General features: G+C 35.8%; 1 protein-coding gene across 2 annotated transcripts in view; it reads left to right on the top strand.

Annotated features, from left to right (window-relative positions):
• The window catches only part of CNTN5 (contactin 5), a 1,367,783-nt gene that overhangs the window by 1,309,033 nt on the left and 35,520 nt on the right, over positions 1 to 23,230 (top strand). For both annotated transcript variants that reach the window (XM_082409880.1, XM_082409881.1), the window contains 3 exons: positions 4,096 to 4,166; positions 6,249 to 6,483; positions 22,457 to 22,566. In XM_082409880.1, the coding sequence (XP_082266006.1) occupies positions 4,096 to 4,166; positions 6,249 to 6,483; positions 22,457 to 22,566 (416 nt within the window). The remainder of the gene's footprint in view (positions 1 to 4,095; positions 4,167 to 6,248; positions 6,484 to 22,456; positions 22,567 to 23,230) is intronic.

Raw genomic sequence — 23,230 nt, 5'->3', positions numbered from 1 at the left:
TCTAGTAAAGCTATATTATTTAATGAGCCATGTAAACATCTACTGTAATAGATTTGGAAATGTTTCCGGGAAAAAAAGAGAGATTGGTAAACGATTTCATCCTGTATTCTTTTGTTTAGTTGAATGCTAATTAAAGCATGTTTTTAGTGTAATTGACTTTGTTTAGACTATTACACTTAGAAAGAGTTCTTTGAGACTCAAGCTTAAATTCATGCACGCTTAAACTAAGGTAGTACACTATATTTTAGTCACTCTGAACATTTACAACCAAATGTATAAGATAAAAAGGGACAAAAGTCTACATTTCAACATGTCAGAGAAGGCACTAAAACAGCAAGATATTTATAGATTGTTGGAAAAGTATTAATCACGTTATTCATTCATGGAAGACTTATGTTCAAAAAGAAATTCTGAAGAATCAGAGTTTAACTCATTAACCATGCATGTAAACTTGATTCTCTAAGCTAATAAGCTCATGACATTTATCAGTAGCCAACGGAGGGAGAAAAGCATCTAGCTGCTTAATTCTAAATCAGATTTTCAATAATCATATTGAAAATAAATTTGGTTTTAGGTAAATACGTATTTCTCTGAACTCAATGAAAGCATTTATTACATGTTTGATTATATTAATTTTATGCTTCTAACAAGAATTATAGAACTTTTATAATAGAAGGGCTCTGAACGATTAAGTCAAACCTCTACATATCATGAATATGTTGTTTTATAAATAAAAGGATATAATTAAAATCAGTGTTGACTGCAGAGATAATAACTGTGAAAAGGAAACCAATGAGCATGAGTTCCACTGATCATCTGCATGTAATTAGGAAATTTAAGCCAATTAGAATTCGAGTACCCAATTCAAACATTGTGATCCTGACAGCAAAACACAATGCTTGAGTTGCATCTATTAAAGCCTTAGGTTTTCTTTTTTGTTTGTTCGTTTTTCCAGTTTTATTGAGATATAATTGACATATAATACTGTATTAGTTTAAGGTGAACAACATAATGATTTGATATATTTATATACTGCAAAATGATTACCATAAGTTTAGTTAACATCCATCACTTCACGCAAGCACATTTTCTTCCTTGTGATGATAACTTTTAACATCTTCTCTCTTAGCAACGTTCAAGTATACGGTAACAGTATTGTTATCTATAGTCACCATGTTGTATATTATATCCCTAGAACTTATTTATCTTATATCTGGAATTTCGTACCTTTTGACCACATTTCCCCATTTCCCCTACCCTTCATTCCCACCTCTGGCAATCACCAATCTGTTCTCTGTTCCTACCAGTTCCATATTTTTAGATTCCACATATAAGTCAGATCATAAAGGATTTGTCTTTCCCTGTCCAGCTTATTTCACTTAGTATAAGGACCCTGATGTCCATCCATGTTGTCTCAAATGGCAGGGTTCCCTTCTTTGTATGGCTGAATTCAATTGTATAATACACCACATTTTCTTTATCCATTCATTGATCCATAGATATTTAGGTTATTTCCACGTCTTTAAAGCCTTAAGTTTTCTGTTAGTATTTCCTATTATATCTAGTAAGCCTTTCTTAAAAAAGAACAGTTGGTGCTTATACACATATACTATTAAAACTCAATGAACTATAGTGCCTCTTTTGTGTCATTTATTATACATTAAAATTGGATGATCTTCTTTATTTACATTATTTTATTTTATCTTTATTTACATTCATTTATTTTATCTTCTTAAAAGAAATTAGTAGCAGTAGGAAGACTTCGAAGACTAATTTCAAATGATAAAAGAAAGAATCTAGGTCATTTGTGGATAATTTGATATGGAAGTAACCCACACAGAAACAAATTAAATTTTGCTTTCTTGGTTCCTCAAAGTGGAAATTTTCACCACATTTTTCATTAGTTTCTTTTTATTTTTTTTACTCACAAAGTTAAAACTTCTGGAAACTCTAAATATGCTTTTTAAAAAATAAAAACATTAATAGACTATGGAACGATACTACCAAAGCTCCAGAAGAAAGATTTGACCTCAAATCATCATTTGTATTTCATTCTACTCATACTTCTTTAATGAGCTTCAAGAGAGAGGTGCTCACAAGATAGCCTATAGCCTACTCTCCAACCCTAAGCTAGAGGTTCCAAGCATCCTCTTTTTAGATGATGTTTGAGGGCTGAATAAAATAGAAAATGATGCTCAGTGCCTAGTCCTTCCACAAAATCCATGATCATAGGGAGGGTATCTTCAAAGAAAAATCTTCAAAATCCTACATTTAGGGTATAAACTAGCAATTCCAATGTAATAGATGAAGTAGGTGGTTGTGGTAGATACTACTTGTAATATTACTTACCTGTTAATTATTGTCAGTGATGAATGTGAAGCATATGTGTGTGTGCGTACCTTTTTATATTTTACAAACAAATGGTACTAAGAGAAACCATAGTGGCACCATATCAACAAATTAACTTTCTTCTACTATTTATCTGACTATCATTGATGGTCACAATATTCAGAACTCTGAGAATAGCCACTGAGGGTATATTTGGAAATGTGTAGCCCTACCCTTTTACACATACAGTTAAACCAGTTTTCCTCCTGTGTGCTTTACTCAGACCATACACCAGAAAATGAATTTAGAATTACTACTCTATAACAGTGGTTTTGAGACATGGTGTCAAGGCAGACTGATATGTCATACATTGTTACATGCAGCGATAACTTATGACTACTAGTAAAAAACTCAAGTTAAATCATCTGCCTGCTCTTCATATAAATTAGGACATAGTCACTGTTATTGCCCTAATACCATCATTCTTCTTAGTTGAATTCCTTTTGATTTCCTGATTGAGAGACAAAGGGGTATCCAATTCCATGTAATTCTGAGGGAATTCATGAGAGTGAACTCCACATATGAATAATCCTTAATGGGTATGTAACTGTGAAAAAATAAAGATTGGTAGCTGCTTCTGTATATATCCTTCTACATGTGCATGAGCAAGACAAGAACTCATGTTCACGGAGAAAAGTGTCAAGGAAATGAAATTTGGACCTGGTGAATAAAGATCATCTATTTCAATGGAGGCAATGATAGTGTTCTCTCCCACCTCCATGGTCCAAGAAAAATTGTTTATTTTTCCCTTTCTAGTAGCATATAAATTCTGCATCAGTTTTTCCAGTATATAAAATGCTGTGTGAATATCTACCAGTAATTAGCAGCCTTCCACTCCAAGTAGGTAATAAATGGGAGTGAATCTATTGTTTATGAGTATATCAATTTTTTTTAAAAAAAACTATATGCTGGGATATAAAGGCAACGCTGAAGTGTAAAATTGCTAATGCAGGCTCATAGCCTGGAAAATGATTTATTTTAATAGTTTTCTTCATTTAACAGTTCTTCATTTGAAAATACTCCCTTTCAACTACATATTTTGTGGTTTGGTGCCGTGAAGGGGAAATTTATTCCTTTGACATATTTATTATTTTAATAGTTTTGCATTTGAAAAAGCTTCACCAGGTATCTATATATTTTGCAGTTTGCAGAGAGGTTCATTCTTGACAGTTTTTTTAAAATGTTTATTCATTTAAATAGGTTCACTCCATGGAACTGTTGCTAAGAGTTCTTTAAACTGGAGCCACCTGGGAGTTCTAGTAAAGCAGTAAGGCTAATGTCAACCTGTGGACTTTCCAGGGGCTCTGCAAGCCCTGAAATCACAGAAGATTCACATCCTTAGGAAGAAGAAAACTTGTAGGATGAAATTTAACTAACAATTAGCAGATGTCCTTGACTATAGTGTTAATTATGATTTGGACCTTAGTAACCACAGAGCATTTATACAAGTGAACTAGTTTGGGGGTGCAGTATGTGGCCATGAAAAATATATATCAAACTCCCCCACATAGATTTGAAAGCAAGGTACTTGTCACAAACATTTTGTTTAATATTGAATAAGACCACTTTGACTTCCAAACACATTTTGATTTGTTTATTTGGGGATGTTATCCAACCAGAGTAGGGTTATGATGCATTCTTGGTGTAGGGACACTTAAATTGTACATCTACGTATTGTCCTCACTCTTGGCCCATTTTTAACAACAGTTCCAAAGACGACACCCACCAATGTAAGTGGAAGAAGTGGAAGAAGGCACGAGTTAGTCATCGCCTGGGAGGTAAGAAAGCCTACTCAGATGTCAGAACTTGTTGATTCCTTAAATTAAAAAGTTACACATAGAGTATCAGTATTTGGTATAGAGTAACTGAGTAACTTCTGTTTAAAGGAGGTTAAGAAACACTTTGAGCATGCATTACTCACATGAATATTTCCAACATGAACTTTTCTCATTTTCATACCAAGTCTAAAGTGTGCCATCCTGTCATATAGGCTGTCTCAGAATACAGTTTGAATGATTAAAACACATTCTCTCACAAACTGCTTCAGATGTTTATTTGGCTTAGTTTGATATTTATTTACTTCACAATTGAATAGCACCCTTGACATTTTTGGAGGCTAAAACTATGGAGGTTTTTCTGGAGTAGTGACTGGGTTAGCTCATTTATCCCGTACAACTATCCTATTAGTGGGGATAACTTTCCTTGTTTTACAAATTATGAAACTGATGCACAGTTTGAGTACTTTCCTGAGAAGCAGTAGAATTGGGACTTTGATTACAAAACCCTTATTCTTTTGTGTCTCTCACTGTATGACCTCCAAAATTCCTTCTGTCAAAGGAAAGGAACAGGGGAGAAAGAGTATGAGAGGTACATTTATTTTCCATAAAGCCACTTTCCTTCTTTGATGTTAACTTTATTATCAAATATAGCTATGTAGCTAACAGAACAATGTGTTAGAATATGGAGATGGAAATGCCTATTGGAGAAAACTGAACCAATCCCTGACCATCTCTAAGAACAATGATAGAATGTACAGAAACATACAGAAAAACTCCTTTCCCCAGTAAGAAATCTTCCATGAGCACATCCTCTGACCTGTTCTTCTGTTCATATGCCTCTTCTTCAATAAAACTTTATGCCTTGCTTTTGATTTCTGCAGAGGTATTAACTTCCCAATACCTGACCTTCACTGAGATCAAACCTCTCTACACGGAATTGCCTTCCCTGCCAGTTTTATGTCTTAGTCAGCTGGGGCTGCTATAACAAAAATGCTGCAGACTGGGTGGTTTATAAACAACAGAAATTTAATTCTCACATTTCTGGAGGCTGGAAGTCTAGTTCTGGAAGGCATTGGTGGATTCAGATCTGGCAAGGGCCTGCTTCCTGGTTCATAGAACACAATTTCTCACTATGTCCTCACGTGACAAAGAGTCAAGACAGATCTCTAGATTCTGTATTACAAGGGCAATAATCTGATTCATGAGTACTCCACACTCATAGCCAAGTCACCTACCAAAAGCCCATCTCCTAATACCATCACATTGTGTTAGGAATTCATCACATGAATTGTGGGGGAGGAAGGGGTATAAACATTTAGTCTATAGTACTTTGATATAATAGGCTTTGTCTCTTTTCCTCCACTCAATACATAGTTTTTCCTCAAATCAAAATTCAAAATAAGAAAATGTAGCAAATGTTTATTGTGTATCTATTTGTCAAACATTGCGCTAGGCAATGTCTGGTAACTGCTCCACTGACTAGTTAATCACAATTACTATTTTCTGTGGTGTGCAATTGATGCTCATTTAACAAATTTAAATGTAAGCCATGGAGTACAAGTCACCTGAAAAAATTCTGTATTCTTATTTTTTCATATGTTAGTAAAGCACAACAGTAATTGAGAAAAAAACCCTAGAAGAAAGGGCTTACATTAATTTCACCGAGATTTTCTGTGCAAAGTCCTCTGCAGAGCATTACCAGTGGCAAGATTTTCCTGACCACCAGACAGTATGACAGTTTTCCCCAACATATTACATTCTAGTGTGGAATCCAAGGACCTTTGTTTCATATACATGACTAATTGGAGCAAATTTGTTTCACTTCAGGAGTTTTCAATATTCCTGATACTTTTCTTAAATACCAACTGATACCATTTAATTTTTTAATCTTATACCTTTAAAGCCTTTTAAATTTCCAGTGACTGCCAAGCTATTGTTCTATGTTGGCTTCCAATGTAATATAAAGATTGGAGAGTCTCTATTGTTCTAGTTATCCATAATTTTTAAAAATTTAAAGATTGGAAAGAGTGGGAGTTTTGATCAGTTATTTTCCTGATATTTAATTGCATTTTTCTTCTCTAGCCAGTATCGGAAGAGTTTCAGAATGGGGAAGGCTTTGGCTATATTGTGGCTTTCCGACCCAATGGAACACGTGGCTGGAAGGAAAAAATGGTGACATCTTCTGAAGCTTCAAAATTCATTTATCGAGATGAAAGTGTCCCTCCTCTTACTCCCTTTGAAGTGAAGGTTGGCGTTTATAACAATAAAGGAGATGGACCTTTCAGTCAAATTGTGGTCATATGTTCAGCTGAAGGAGGTCAGTTTTTTTTATGCTTATTATTTTCATTTAACATATTAATCTTTTATTTTGGTACATGAATGTGACACTACTGTAATATATTAGATAATACAGGTACACCAAAAGCGAAAATAAAACTTACCCACAGTCTCACTACACTTTTTAGATATATGTTTCCAAAATTTTTTTCCAAATAATTCAATAATTAATTCCAAATAATTTCAATTTTTATTGAAAAAAATTGATCATTCCATATACTTTGCTTTATGTTCTTCACTCCCTGATGATGTATGGCAAATATCTTTCCATGACAATAACAATATTAGTAACGCCTGTAGAATATTCTCTGGATGGATGGACATTTAACCATTCTTCTCTGTTTCACAATTTAGATCATTTTCTATTTTAACCTTATTCTAATTTAAATTTAGAAATTTAGATAATTTCTATTTTAATTGAAAAATTTAACTTATGTGAAATAAATTTAAATAAAGACTCCAATAACTATTCATTACTAACCTCATACTCAAAACAGCGGACTGATACAGAAGTATCAGACAGGATTTTTTGTTTGAAGCTTTTCACACATGGTATCATTAAATCCTCACAACAATCTTGTCTAATAGGCATTATTATCCCCATTGTAGAGAAAGAGAAATTAAAGTTCAGAAAAGTTAAGGAACTTGTTAAAAAAAGTTAAATAGTTTCTAATTGAAAATTAAACTCAGTCCTTTCAATCATTAAATCCTTGATTTGTCTATAGCAAGCTGCCTTCATATGTATAACCTCATTTAATTCTCAGTATAAAACTACTAGGTAGGCAGGACCTAGGCAAGAAACCCATTTTACAGATCAGTAAACTGTAAATCTGTGACTTATTCATGGTTACAGTCAACAGGTGGTAGTGCTAGAGGGCAAACTCAGTTTCCTACATCAAAATCCTTGGTTCTTTCAAGTTTTAATACAAAAATGCATTTTCTGAGTGAGAGAAAGCTTGATAGAGCTAACTCCCTAAAGTTAGCTTTTCTGCACAGTCCTTCTTCAATCCAAGTGCAAAATTTCAATTGGCCCTGCAAGTAAATAAAATGCCTTACAGTCCCTAAACCTGACAGAAGACTGAGCTAATGTTCCACCAAAGGCAGCACACATTTGACCTTTCAAATAATTATTGTTTTCTCATAAACTGACCCTTTTACTTCCTTTGTGCCCACATGTGTGACTTGAATAGCTTAAGAGAATTACCAATCTTTTTGGTAGGGGGAATTCATGGCGGGGGAAATAAGTAAGGTAGTTTGAATACTGAAGCACAAAGGTAGTGTCTGATTTATGTAAGATGTAGTTTTTCAGCACTAGCTGCCTTGTATTTTATGACATAGAGCCAAATTTTGAAGCAGAAGTAGAAAGTTTTTCCTAGTATAAGAATGAACAGGAAAGTGAAGAATCAAGCAATAATAAGGAATCATAGGTGTTCTGATGAGATATTCATGCACTTAGCATCTCAAGTTTCTGATGTTTTTTCAGATAGTATAGCCAGTCTCCACATTACTTATATTAACTCTTACAATCAAATATGAGGTAGGAATCTCAAGCTGCAATCTATTTTGCAGGAAACTGAGACTCAGAGAGGCTAAGTAATATGCTCAAATCAACCCAGTAAATAACAAAAGTTGTAAGTAACTGTAGTAAGTGACAGGGCTGGGATTTGAACACAGGTCTGTATGACTCCAAAGCTAATGCTTTTCATCACTACCCTATACCTTCTCATCAGGAGTGTCTTTAACAATAATATTTCTTTATTGTATTATGTTAGTGTATATAATAATAATATTTTACATCATTTGTTACTCTGATATCTGTTTTGAAGTACATGTTTTATTCAGGAAGTGCATATTCTTGTGGTTTTAATTTATTTAACCTAACTATAAAGCACATGGTCCCAAATGTCACGTGAGATGAATTGGAGAGGTGTGTACAGGCTTCGTATGGTAACACCAGTGTTGCCTTTAAGAAATCCAGATTTGTACATTCCTTGTCAACCTTTGCTTTAAAATTAAATTATAGCAGCCACCATGGGTTGTTTATACTGTGTTTTCTTAAACTTGAAATGGCTTGCCTTTAGAGATTTCTCTTTCCAGCTAGATAGGAAATATGCATATTTTCTTTCAAAGACACCGAGGTTGTTGCTGTAACATATTTCATAGTAACACTTCATTTACTTTGGTGGACTGAAATATGAAAGATACCAGGCAAATTAAATCTGAATAGAGGGACGAGCTTCAAGATGGCGGAGGAGTGAGATGTGGAGATCGCCTTCCTCCCCACAAATGCATCAGAATTACATCTACAAGTGGAACAACTCCTACCGAACACCTACTGAACGCTGGCAGAAGACCTCAGACCTCCCAAAGGCAAGAAACTCCCACGTAACTGGGTAGGGCAAAAAAAAAAAAGAAAAAACAAAGACAAAAGAATAGGGATGGGACCTGCACCTCTGGGAGGGAGCTGTGAAGGAGGAAAAGTTTCCACACAATAGGAAGCCCCTTCACTGGTGGGGACAGGGAGTGGTGGGGGGGAATCTGCAGAGCCACAGAGGAGAGCACAGCAATAGGGGTGCAGAGGGCAAAGCAGAGAGATTCCCGTATAGAGGATCAGTGTTGACTGGCACTCACCAGCCTGAGAGACTTCTCTGCTCACCCACTGGCCAGGGCGGGTGGGGACTGGGCACTGAGGCTCGGGCTTCGGAGGTCAGATCCTAGGGAGAGGACTGGGGTTGGCTGCGTGAACACAGCCTGAAGGGGGCTAGTGCACCACAGCTAGCCAGGAAGGAGTCTGGGGAAAAGTCTGGACCTGCCTAAGAGGCAACAAGACCATTGTTTCGGGGTGCACAAGCAGAGGGGATTCAGAGCACCACCTGCCTAAACGAGCTCCAGAGACAGGCGTGAGCCACGGCTATCAGCGCAGACACTAGAGATGGACATGAAACACTAAGGCTGCTGCTGCCGCCACCAAGAAGCCTGTGTGAAAGCACAGGTCACTATCCACACCTCCCCTCCCAGGAGCCAGTGCAGCCCACCACTGCCAGGGTCCCGTGATCCAGGGACAACTTCCCCAAGAGAACACACGGCGTGCCTCACGCTGTTGCAACGTCATGCCGCCCTCTGCCGCCAAAGAATCTGCCGTACCCTGAATCTCTGGAATACCTGAATAAACAAAGAATTATCTCAAAATTGAGGCAGTAGACTTGGGGAACCATGACATATATATATATATATATTTTTTTTCCTTTTTCTCTTTTTGTGAGTGTGTATGTGTATGCTTCTGTGTGTGATTTTGTCTGTATAGCTTTGCTTTTACCATCTGTCCTAGGGTTCTGTCTCTTCATTTTTTTTTGTTTTGTTTTGTTTTCCATTTAGTATAGTTTTTAGCACTTGTTAAGGTCTTGGTGCTCCGGCCAGGTATCAGGCCTGTGCCTCTGAAGTGGGAGAGATGAGTTAAGAACATTGGTCCACCAGTGAGCTCCAGGATCCACGTAATATCAAAAGCCCAAAGATCTCCCAGAGATCTCTATCTCAACACTAAGACCCAGCTCCACTCAACAACTAGCAAGCTAGAGTCCAGGACACCCTATGACAAACAACAAGCAAGACAGGAACACAACCCCACCCATTAGCAGAGAGGTGGCCTAAAATCATAATAAGGTCACAGACAACCCAAAACACACCACCGGATGCAGTCCTGCCAACCAGAAAGACAATATCCAGCCTCATCCACCAGAACACAGGCACTAGGCCCCTCCACCAGGAAGCCTACACAACCCACTGAACCAACCTTAGCCACTGGGGACAGACACTAAAAACAACGGGAACTACAAACCTGCAGCCTGCGAAAAGGAGACCCCAAACACAGTAAGTTAAGCAAAATGAGAAGACAGAGAAACACACAGCAGATGAAGGAGCAAGGTAAGAACCCACCAGACCAACCAAATGAAGAGGACATAGGCAGTCTACCTGAAAAAGAATTCAGATTAATGATAGTAAAGATGATCTAAATTCTTGGAAATAGAATGGAGAAAATACAAGAAATGATTAACAAGGACCAAGAAGAACTAAAGAGCAAATAAACAATGATGAACAACACAATAAATGAAATTAAAAATTCTCTAGAAGGAATCAATAGCAGAATAACTGAGGCAGAAGAACGGAGAAGTGACCTGAAAGATGAAATAGTGGAAATAACTACTGCAGAGCAGAATAAACAAAAAAGAATGAAAAGAATTGAGGACAGTCTCAGAGACCTCTGGAACAGGATTAAATGCACCAACATTCAAATTATAGGGGTCCCAGAAGAAGAAGAGAAAAAGAAAGGGACTGAGAAAATATTTGAAGAGATTACAGTTGAAAACTTCCCTAATATGAGAAAGGAAAGGGTCAATCAAGACCAGGAAGTGCAGAGAGTCCCATACATGATAAATCCAAGGAGAAACATGCCAAGACACATACTAATCAAACTATCAAACATTAAATACAAAGAAAAATTTTAAAAGCAGCAAGGGAAAAATACCCAAATAATATACAGGGGAATCCACATAAGGTAAACAGCTGATCTTTCAGCAGAAACTCTGCAAACCAGAAGGGAGGGGCAGGACATATTTAAAGAGATGAAAGGGAAAAACCTACAACCAAGATTACTCTACACAGCAAGGGTCTCATTCAGATTCGATGGAGAAATTAAAACCTTTACAGACAAGAAAAAGCTAAGAGAATTCAGCATCACCAAACCAGCTTTACAACAAATACTAAAGGAACTTCTCTAGGCAGGAAACAGAAGAGAAGGAAAAGACCTACGAAAACAAACCCAAAACAATTAAGAAAATGATAATAGGAACATACATATCGATAACTACCTTAAAAGTAAATGGATTGAACGCTGCAACCAAAAGACATACACTGTCTGAATGGTTACAGAAACAAGACCTGTATTATATGCTGTCTACAATAGACCCACTTCAGACCTAGGGACACATACAGACTGAAAGTGAGGGGATGGAAAAAGATATTCCATGCAAATGGAAATCAAAAGAAAGCTGGAGTAGCAATTCTCATATCAGACAAAATAGACTTTAAAATAAAGGCTATTAAAACAGACAAAGAAGGACACTACATAATGATCAAGGGATCAATCCAAGAAGAAGATATAACAATTGTAAATATTTATGCACCCAACATAGGAGCACCTCAATACATAAGGCAAATGCTAACAGCCATAAAAGGGGAAATCAACAGTAACACAATCATAGTAGAGGACTATAATACCCCACTTTCACCAATGGACAGATCATCCAAAATGAAAATAAATAAGGAAACACAAGCTTTAAATGATACATTAAACAAGATGGAATTAATTTATATTTATAGGACATTCCATCCAAAAAAACAGAATACACTTTCTTCACAAGTGCTCATGGCACATTCTCCAGGTCAGATCATATCCTGGGTCACAAATCAAGCCTTGGTAAATATAAGAAAATTGAAACTGTATCAAGTATCTTTTCTGACCACAATGCTATGAGACTAGACGTCAATTACAGGAAAAATATCTGTAAAAAATACAAACACACAGAGGCTAATCAATACACTACTAAATAACCAAGAGATCACTGAAGAAATCAAAGAGGAAATCAAAAAATACCTAGAAACAAAGGAAAATGAAAACACAATGACCCAAAACCTATGGGATACGGCAAAAGCAGTTCTCAGAGGGAAGTTTAGAACGATGGAATCCTACACCAAGAAACAAGAAATATCTCAAATAAACAAACTAACCTTATACCTAAAGCAATTAGAGAAAGAAGAACAAAAAAAAAAAAAACCCAAAGTTAGCAAAAGGAAAGAAATCATAAAGATCAGATCAGAAATAAATGAAAAAGAAATGAAGGAAACAATAGCAAAAATCAATAAAAGTAGAAGCTTGTTCTTTGAGAAGATAAACAAAATTGATAAACAATTAGCCAGACTCATCAAGAAAAAAAGGGAGAAGACAAATCAATAGAATTAGAAATTAAAAAGGAGAAGTAACAACTGACACTGCAGAATTGCAAAGGATCATGAGAGATTACTACAAGCAACTATATGCCAATAAAATAGACAACATGGAAGAAATGGAGAAATTCTTAGAAAAGCACAACCTTCCAAGACTGAACCAGGAAGAAACAGAAAATATAAACAGACCAATCAAAAGCACAGAAATTGAGACTGTGTTTAAAAATCTTCCAAAAAACAAAAACCCAGGACCAGATGGCTTCACAGGCGAATTCTATCGAACATTTAAAGAAGAACTAACACCTATCCTTCTCAAACTCTTCCAAGATATAGCAGACTGAGGAACACTCCCAAACTCATTCTACGAGTCCACCATCACTCTGATATCAAAACCAGACAAAGATGTCACAAAGAAAGAAAACTACAGGCCAATATCACTGATGAACATGGAGGCAAAAATCCTCAACAAAATACTAGCAAACAGAATCCAACAACACATTAAAAATCACACACCATGATCAAGTGGGGTTTATCCCAGGAATGCAAGGATTTTTCAGTATACACAAATCAATCAATGTGATACACCATATTAACAAATTGAAGGATAAAAACCATATGATCATCTCAATAGATACAGAAAAACTTTTGACAAAATTCAACACCCACTTATGATAAAACCCTCCAGAAAATAGGCATAGAGGGAACTTACCTCAACATAATAAAGGCCATATATGACAAACTCACAGCCAACATCGTTCTCAATGGTGAAAAACTGAAAACATTTCCACTAAGATCAGGAATAAGACAAGGTTGTCCACTCTCACCACTATTATTCAACATAGTTTAGGGTATTTTAGCCACAGCAATCTGAGAAGAAAAATAAATCAAAGGAATACAAATTGGAAAAGAAGAAGTAAAACTGTCACTGTTTGCAGATGACATGATACTATACATAGAGAATCCTAAAGATGCTACCAGAAAACTTCTAGAGCTAATCAATGAATTTGGTAAGGTAGCAGGATACAAAATTAATGCACAGAAATCTCTTGCATTCCTATACACCAACGACGAAAAATCTGAAAGAGAAATTAAGGAAACACTCCCATTTGCCATTGCAACAAAAAGAATAAAATACCTAGGAAAAAACCTACCTAGGGAGACAAAAGACCTGTATGCAGAAAACTATAAGACACTGATGAAAGAAATTAAAGATGATACAAATAGATGGAGAGATATACCATGTTCTTGTGTTGGAAGAATCAACATTGTGAAAATGACTTTACTACTCAAAGCAATCTACAGGTTCAATGCAATCCCTATCAAACTACCAATGGCATTTTTCACAGAACTAGAACAAAAAATTTCACAATTTATATGGAAACAAAAAAGACCCTGAATAGCCAAAGCAATCTTGAGAAAGAAAAATGGAGCTGGAGGAATCAGACTCCCTGACTTCAGACTATACTACAAAGCTACAGAAATCAAGGCAGCATGGTATTGGCACAAAAAGAGAAATATAGATCAGTGGAACAGGATAGAAAGCCCAAATATAAACCCACGCACATATGCTTATCTTATTTTTGATAAACGAAGCAAGAATATACAGTGGAGAAAAGACAGCCTCTTCAATGAGTGGTGCTGGGAAAACTGGACAGCTACATGTAAAAGAAAGAAATTAGAACCCTCCCTAACACCATACACAAAAATAAACTCAAAATGGATTAAAGACCTAAATGTCAGGGCAGACACTATAAAACTCTTAGAGGAAAACATAGAACTCTCTATGACATAAATTCCAGCAAGATCATTTTTGACCAACCTCCTAGAGAAATAGAAATAAAAACAAAAATAAACAAATGGGACCTAATGAAACTTAAAAGCTTTTGCACAGCAAAGGAAACCATAAACAAGGCGAAAAGACAGTCCTCGGAATTGGAGAAAATATTTGCAAATGAAGCAACAGACAAAGGATTAATCTCCAAAATTTGCAAGCAGCTCATGCAGCTCAATATCAAAAAAACAAACAACCCAATCCAAAAATGGGCAGAAGACCTAAATAGACATTTCTCCAAAGAAGATATACAGATAGCCAACAAACATATGAAAGAATGCTCAACATCACTAATCAGCAGAAAAATGCAAATCAAAACTACAATGAGGTGTCACCTCACAACAGTCAGAATAGTCATCATTAAAAAATTGACAAAGTATAAATGCTGGAGAGGGTGTGGAGAAAAGGCAACCGTCTTGCACTGTTGGTGGGAATGTAAATTGATACAGCCACTATGGAGAACAGTATGGAGGTTCCTTAAAAAACTAAAAATAGAACTACCATATGACCCAGCAGTCCCACTACTGGCCATATACCCTAAGAAAACCATAATTCAAAAAGAGTCATGTACCCCAATATTCATTGCAGCACTATTTACAATAGCCAGGACATGGAAGCAACCTAAGTGTCCATCGATTGATGAATGGGTAAAGAAGATGTGGCACGTATGTACAATGGAATATTACACTGCCATGAAAAGAAAGGAAATTGAGTTATTTATAGTGAGGTTGATGGACCTAGAGTCTGTCATACAGAGTGAAGTAAGTCAGAAAGAGAAAACAAGTACCGTATGCTAACACATATATATGGAATCTAAAATAAAAAAGTTGTTCTGAAGAACCTAGGACCAGGACAGGAATAGAGATGTAGACATAGAGAATGGAGTTGAGAACACTGGGAGGGGGAAGGGTAAGCTGTGACAAAGTGAGAGAGTGGCATCTATATATACACTACCAAATGTAAAATAGTTAGCTAGTAGGAAGCAGCCACCCAGCAGTGGGAGATCAGCGCGGTACTTTGTGACCACCTAGAGGGGTGGAATACGGAGGGTGGGAGGTAGATGCAAGAGGGAGGAGATATGGGGATATATGTATATGGATAGCTGATTCACTTTGTTATAAAACAGAAACTAACACACCATTGTAAGGCAATTATACTCCAATAAATATGTCAAAATAAAAAAAATCTGAATAGAGTCTGCCTTTGTTCTGACAACAAAATTCAAACATATATTAGCATTTGCTCACTAATTAAATTTACTAATTTGGAACTTCATGTGTAAATATTAATAAAGTTTTAGCACCATTAAATTGTGTTAAACACAAAATGCAGGACAATGGAAGGAAGAGAGAGCATTTGCCTAGGGTAAGCGGAGCTTGAGTTTCAAGCTCAGACTAGCTGTAAGGTCTTGGGCATTTTTTTCACCTTTCTGAACCTTACCTTCCTCCACTCTAAAAATGAAAATCTGGAACTAGAACATCCCTGGACACCATTACAAATCTAAGACTAAAATTTTGTCGATTTATTCTACATTCTGAAATATTCTTTTAAATTTTAATTGTCTCAGTATAGGCAATAATAACAGATCGAATTTTGCTCTATAATAAAAAGAGGGAAACCAACATCCTTTTTAGCCACTTGGCAAACTGCTTTACTTGAAAAGAAGTGAACATTTTCAAGATTGAACCATTTTTAAAAAGAGTCAAGGCCTGTAATAAACTGACAAAATAATATATCGTGCTCATGCCAGAGCAGGGAGCCTTTCTTCCATGTCTGTGGATGTTCACAGAGATTCACAGTGAGCCTTTGTCATCATACTCTTGCCCAAAGCCCAACTGATCTGGTTGAGACTGTATTTCTCCATAGACCACTTCTGTTTCTTTTTTCTTCCATTAACCTAGTCCACCTGTCCTCTGTATTCTTAGATAAAGCAAAGAACAAGAGCAGAGGGACTGGACTGGCTTTCTATCTCTGTTTATGGGCATAGTTACTTCCCTTCATATCATGATGCAGCTACGCACCTAGAGTACCATGGAGAAGGTACCACCCTTTCACAGCTGACATCAAGACATGAAGAGAAATGTGCCAGATGCCATATCAAACGCAGTCATGCTGTTTGGAGAGAAGCACAGAACACAAGGACTACAAGGCACACCTGACAGTACTAGTTCTCAACCCATTTCCCACTGGCACATTGACAATGGATGACATTCGCATCGAGAACACACTTCCATAAGTGCTTGTGTGCATTCCCCATACCTCAATGTTTTCCTTTTCCTCTCAAGAAACCTATTGCGATGCAAGTGAGAAGTACATTATTGAAGGGAAAACCTTGAATGTAATCTGTTATAGAAGGATTCATCATTTATACATATAGATACTTAGTAAATCACTTGGGAAATAACCTTGACTCTTGACACTCGGAGGTTGACTATTGCCCTAAAGTACTGTCAGAAAATCTCCAAATGGTTTTTCTGCTAACACCCTTGAGACTTTGAAACCTTTCAAGGTTTCCACAACAGAAGTAATCCCGAATGGCTCTGTCAGTGACAAGCAACATTCGACATAAACCTGGGAGGAAAAAGATTTGCCTTCTGGGACTTCCATGCACCATGCACATTTGTCTATACCCTTTGAACCAGGCAAAAACTGTGTGCATTCTAACCCTGATTTGACTTCAGGTCTCAGGGTATGATATAATCCCATGCAATATTCTCATCTTGGAAACAATTCTATTTTTTTAAAGAATAGCAAAGTTCCAACATAATTGATTTTAAAGTGCATGGTATAAGTGATAAAAAGCAGTATTTCCAACATGAGAAATCAAATCGGCCTTCATTTCAGTATTTCTAGAAATACTTATTAATTAAACTTACATCCATTTTCCACTTTAGATTTGGAAAGGGAAAGAACCTGAGCATTCAAATACATCTAATAGAAAAATAGAGGGAAATTCAATACAGATTAATTGTAGGTTGAAATATTTGTTTACATGTGATGTGATTTAACCTTTTCTAGTTTTTTTGGCTTTTTCCTTATATGTAAAAATATGCAGCTTTTATTTTTTTTAATAAAGTCAAAAAGCTTCTCCTTGTTTGCAGAAAATGATATGCAATTATCCTATTGCAAATTGAGCTACCACAGCTCAAATTAAAACCTGACTTTCATGAGGTGTTATTCTGTAAATCAGTCCTTAGCTGAAACTGAGCTCTGTGGGATTTATGTGAACTTGAAAATTAATAAATTGGCATATTAGTTGTAAAATACGAGGAATAATTTCCTGTCCTTGCCAGATGATCCATTTGGATTAGTGCCTGTAAAAGTTCAACTACAGCTGTCTTAACTGAATTTTTAAATAATGAAACCATAACCCTTCTCCCAAGGAGTTTATTAAACTGTCCTTTGATTAATGCTCTTGCCCACCCCTCCTGGGAAGTCAAACGTATAATCAATATTATAAGCACATCCCCCCATATTACTTGGAGAACTCCAGCTGCTAGGTCACTTAATACAAATGTATCATCTAAATTCATGAACATGGTAATGCTGTACAAAATTTTTAATCTAATAGGAACTGAATTCTATCAGTCAGCCTGTCCACTTCATATCCCAAGATTGGAGTGAAGGAGTCAGCCATGGCCTAATTAATATCACCATAAGTGAAAAAAAAAAAGAAATCTTTAAAAATCTTTGAATCTATTAGACAAAATGCTAGTGTAATGTCTAATAAATCCCTGAATATTCATCAAATTACCCGAGCATAACAGATAGAAGTGAGAGTGGCAAGAAGAATCCTGTGATTTACAGATCAGGAGAGTTTTAGAGATGCCTGAATATGACAAGATCTATGAGGAGCAGTGTAGCTGTGGTTCAAAATTATCAAAAATTCCATGAAATAGGAAAAAAGGGAGTTGATAGTATGCCTGTGGTAGGGTTAAATAGGAGATGACGGGGGTTTAGGTGGTTTCTGGCAAGACTTAGAGAGGCCAGCTGGGGATTCCAACAAATATTCTTGAGAGGAGTTAGGTGTGGTGGGGCAAGGAGAAGAGAAAGCAGTAGGAAGAAGCACCAGGAGGGTAAACACAGATGTGTGCACAGAAGCAGAACAGAGTGGTGGTCAGGGCCTGACTGCTCTGTTCAAATCTTCTCTCCACCCTCTAGCAGCTGTGCAACTTTGGGCAAGTTGCTTAACCTCTCTGCCCCTGGATTTCCTCATCTGAAAAATGGTGACAATGATAGTAGTGTTGTTGGGAGGATTAATAGATACATTATAAAGAATTTTAAATAAGGCTTGGCATATATCAAATCTTCAATAAATGGCAGTTACTGTTATTACCTTTGGTTATTCCCCCCTCATCTATTTTCTTTGTTATTTTTGTTCATTTGTTTTTAATCTTATTCCATTCATTCATCTGTCAGTTATTTGGAAACAATTATGCAGTAAGAGAATTGACTATATATTCTTCTTGTAAAATCTCTTCTGCACCCCAAAACTGATCCTCAGAGGTAAAGACTGAGCCAGCTGCTTCCTTGGTGCCATTTAAAAACAACAGAAGAGAGAGCATTTGAGACCTGAGTTCTACTTGGGGCTCTTTCAGAGCCAGAAGCAGAGTTCGGATAAATCAACCTGTTTCTATGTCACTTTTTTCATCTGCAAAATGAGGGCATGTTTAAATTTTCAAACTGTACCTATTATATGCAATGATATTCGTAAGTCCTTTTTCCTTTATGCAGTTAATGTAGCCTGTGCAAACTTATCACAGAGACACAAATCTTCATTGAGTCTACAATCACTAAGATGAGGGAGCAATGAGAACTGTGTGTGTGTGGCATCTAAACAATTTCACGATAGGGAGCATTCATCAAATTAACAATAAATTTCATATTTTTAAGTTTTAGAAGTAAGAGAATAATAAATATTTACAGTGAAAGAGCACTGGATTTATTATTTTGCTCCTGATGACACTTTGCCTTCTGAATCATATTATGTGATCTTACAGTATTTTAGATTAAAAAAAAATTTAAAAAGCAAAAAAAAAAAAAAAATGAGGGCATGGATTTAAAACATAGGTTCGTAACTCAAAAGCTTATAAACGTCAGGTAAGAAATATAAATAAGTGAAGTAGTCCCAGAAGTGAGACAATAAGGACTGGTAGAGAATCTGGCAAACTAAAAAGCATATGCCCTGACTAATGGGACCAACTGCTAATTCTCATCTACCAGCACCCAAGGATTCAGACTTGGTATCCCCCTTTTTTCCCCAAAATAAGCCATAAATTCTTATTTTTAGATGGAATGTTGGAATTAATTAATTTAATAGATTATTTGGGCAAACAAAATATGGCTGAAGACCCACTGGCCATCCATGTGTGACCTTTGATCCAAGTGACTTTCTAAAATTCTTTCTAGTTGTGACTTACCATCATTCAATTGCAATGGGATGCCCAAACAGGACAGCTAGTTCCAATTCAAAGCAGACATTCTATGAGCTAGTCAGTTACTCTTGCTTGCAGACAAACTTTTAGATACACATGAAAATATTCACTGGCTAATAAACCGTACAAATTGAAACTTTTGGAAGTAAACTGAATGAGGTCACTTTTTTACATGCTTAAATTTCCAATGCAGGTCAGCATGGGTCTACTTCTGATACTATTTACATCCAGAAGGCGAAAAAAATAAAAAATGACTCTTCAATTCTTGTTTCATTTACTCTCATTCATTTGATAAAACTATAATATTTATCCCCCGAGAGTGCAACTGTGAAATGTCTTCTTGTGTCTGACCTGGATTTAAAAAGCTTAGAGCTTTTAAATAGAAATTAGGGTGCTGGTTTGGGAAATAATTTCTGAATATTTTTCTTCATTTTTTACTTTTCTAAAACTTTCGTCATTCTATTTAAAAAGTACTTAAACTTGTGTAGTGCTACAGAAAGCTGAGAGAGAAATTTCTTCCTCTAGTGGTAAAGAGAGACCAAAAGGCTGCCATCCAACCACATATTTTGTGCTTCTGAAATTATTTATCCCCCTGCAATCTCCTTTGACAAAGATGTAATTGCCTCAATAATAAAAAAAAGTTGAAAGAAGGCATTTGTCACACAAATCTCTGCAATGCATTCACTTAAAAGATAAGCAAAACTTCTTCCAAGTAACAAATGATATTCAAAGGGTGGCTTTCTTTGAAATAAATCACATCCTAAACCCTGGAGGTCAGATTATACACACTTAAGAACATGAGCATTTCCTTTCATTTACTTGCAAAATAAAGAATTTTAACTCCTGTTAAATAGCAATGAAAAAAAATTTTGTTGCAGGTCTGCTGAACAGAATTCTGGAATGAAATAAAAGTAGAAGCTTTTCACAGAGTTTTTTTTTTTTTTTTTAATCTGGTAGATGCACAAATAATAGGCAGTTGGAAAGTGGGATGAAGGAAACCATTGAGCAAAAGAAAATAAAAGATATTCAAAGGGCAGAATGAGAAATGACAATTTATACCATGGCAGAAACTAATGTCAGCTTCTGTGTAAAGATTAATGTGAATTTACCAAAGCACTTTGAAGTAACACAAATATAGTATATAATTTTAATGAAAGCTTTACCAAAAGAAAAATCATTGCTCAGTGCAAACATGCACCTTTGAAAAAGTCTTCTGTGTGTTTTTTACAGTAACAAGGGTAGATGTTTTTGACTTATATTTTTCAATTAATAATATATAAAGGCTCTCTAGGTAGATATGTGGCCACCTTCCATTAGAAAAGGAAAAATCTCAGCAAATGGTTATATTGGGTTGTCCAAAAAGTTCGTTCGGGTTTTTCCATAACATCTTATGGGAAACCCAAACAAAATTTTTGGCCAACTCAATAATTCCCTTTATATGACTAAGATTTAAAAATTAAATTTAGAACTCTGCCTTTGTAGTATGGTTCCCTGAATCTAAAAACAACAAAAAAAAATGTGTGCGTGTGTGTGTATGTATATATATATATATATTTTTTTTTTTTTTTGTCAACAGTTTCATCTGAAGTCTTACCAGTGATATGGGGTTAGAATCAAAAAGCCTCTACAATTTTTATGGGGTAGGGGTTTTTGAAAGCGACTTTGTATAGACTAGTTGAACTAACTTATGGCCTTTATTCCGCCATTTCATTTAACGTGTGTTTGTGACACAGTATTTATGATTCAGCAATGTCAGAGCTGAAAATATTTTGTTCCTCACATAGAGTACAACCTCAAATAAAGTGCACCTCTTGATGGATACCAGTCAGACATGGTGTATTTGAAAAAAAAAAAAAAAAAGTAGTGAGAAAGGTCACTGAGCATAGGAATGAATGAAAAGGTGGTTTTGAACAACAGCACCGAGACCTTCGAGGACTTTCCTTTTTGGTCTATATCTGTCTTAAAAGTCAATGCATGCCTTTTAAATATCATGATTCATAACACATTCCTTACACAATCATGGAAATGTAGCTTTGTGGTTGGAACAACAAAAGAAATCTAATGAAATTTAGATTCTGTTTGTGCCTTCACAGGGTAAAAAAATAAAATAAAAAGTGATATTTTGTGAATGAATGTTTTAAGTGCCAAGCACCGTGCTAAATAATTTATATGTATTATTTCAATTAAAATTAACCTTAAAAGTTTATTAGCTAAGTACTCTCAATATGCCCAAATGACAGAAGATGGAACTGGAGCTCAGGAAGAGGTAAAGCAACTTGTCTGAAGGTAAGTAATTTTTTGGAAGACAAAAATCAACAACAACAGCAACAAAAAAATCCAAGCCTGACTCCTAGTCCATTCTTTTGATCATTATGCTAGACTGGCAGACAATTTAAGTCAGACAATGTAACTTCTCCAGAAACGTCCTACTTAATCCAAGGATAAAGATCTTCTTTACTTGTCTTGCTAGATTTGTTGTCATTGGTAAGGTACTGATGAGACTTGGACACAGTGTATAAATCCAAAAAGAACATCTTTTTTTCTTGCTGTGCTTTTCATAATCATCACAGCACTTCATTTCAAAAATCAGATAGAAGGAAGTAACACCTGACATATTCAGGTGCAATGCTTTGGTATGCATAACTTGTTACCATCATGGTTTATTATTTCCATTTTCCTTCATACAGAACCCACTGCTGCTCCCACAGATGTCAAGGCTACAAGTGTGTCTGTGTCAGAGATTCTTGTTGCATGGAAACATATTAAAGAGAGTCTAGGAAGACCACAGGGATTTGAGGTATGAACAGAATTACTGAAAATAAGCCTTGTTATTTCTGCTGGCACTGTACTCTCTTGAAGAAATGGTTTGGTGACACTTCAACAGAATTACATTCCTTTGAAATTTTGCTCTATGGAAAAGAAATGAGAAATATACTATGCTACTGACATGTATTATGTTGCTCATTAGCTAGCTTATTTTTCAATATAGTAGTTTCCATAGCACTGGGCAAAGATTTAAAAAAAAAAGAGAGAGAAAATAGACCTTTAGATAAAAAGCCAGGAGCTACAGGTTGATATTTACTGGTATCCAATTTATTGGTGGTTAAAAATACCTTTTGTGTATTTCTCTCTAATAATTTAATGTATAAAACAAGTTTTCCTATTATATTGTTCGTGGCAGATCTTACCTCCTATACTAACTTCTCAGATTTGCTTGGAACTTAGTGATCTGTACCTATTCACTCAAATTACTTTTTGTCCTTCAGATTTTACTGTTTTTAAACATAGTCATGCCAGCCTTATAGTGGTGAACATTTTATAACAATTCATTGACTTCAATAAAATTTTATCCTCCAAATGGACTGAAGGATTGTGGGCAGTCTGTGAACTTGAGTATTCCACAAAAACAAGAGCTCTCATACAGTTCTTGTTCTTGCCTTTGCCAGTGAGGGATGGGATTA

The sequence above is a fragment of the Balaenoptera physalus genome (genome assembly GCF_965194825.1).
Source record: "Balaenoptera physalus genome assembly, chromosome: 10".
NCBI lineage: Eukaryota > Metazoa > Chordata > Mammalia > Artiodactyla > Balaenopteridae > Balaenoptera > Balaenoptera physalus.
The sequence above is the reverse complement of the archived record's forward strand: the minus strand, read 5'-3'. Positions and strand labels throughout refer to the sequence as shown.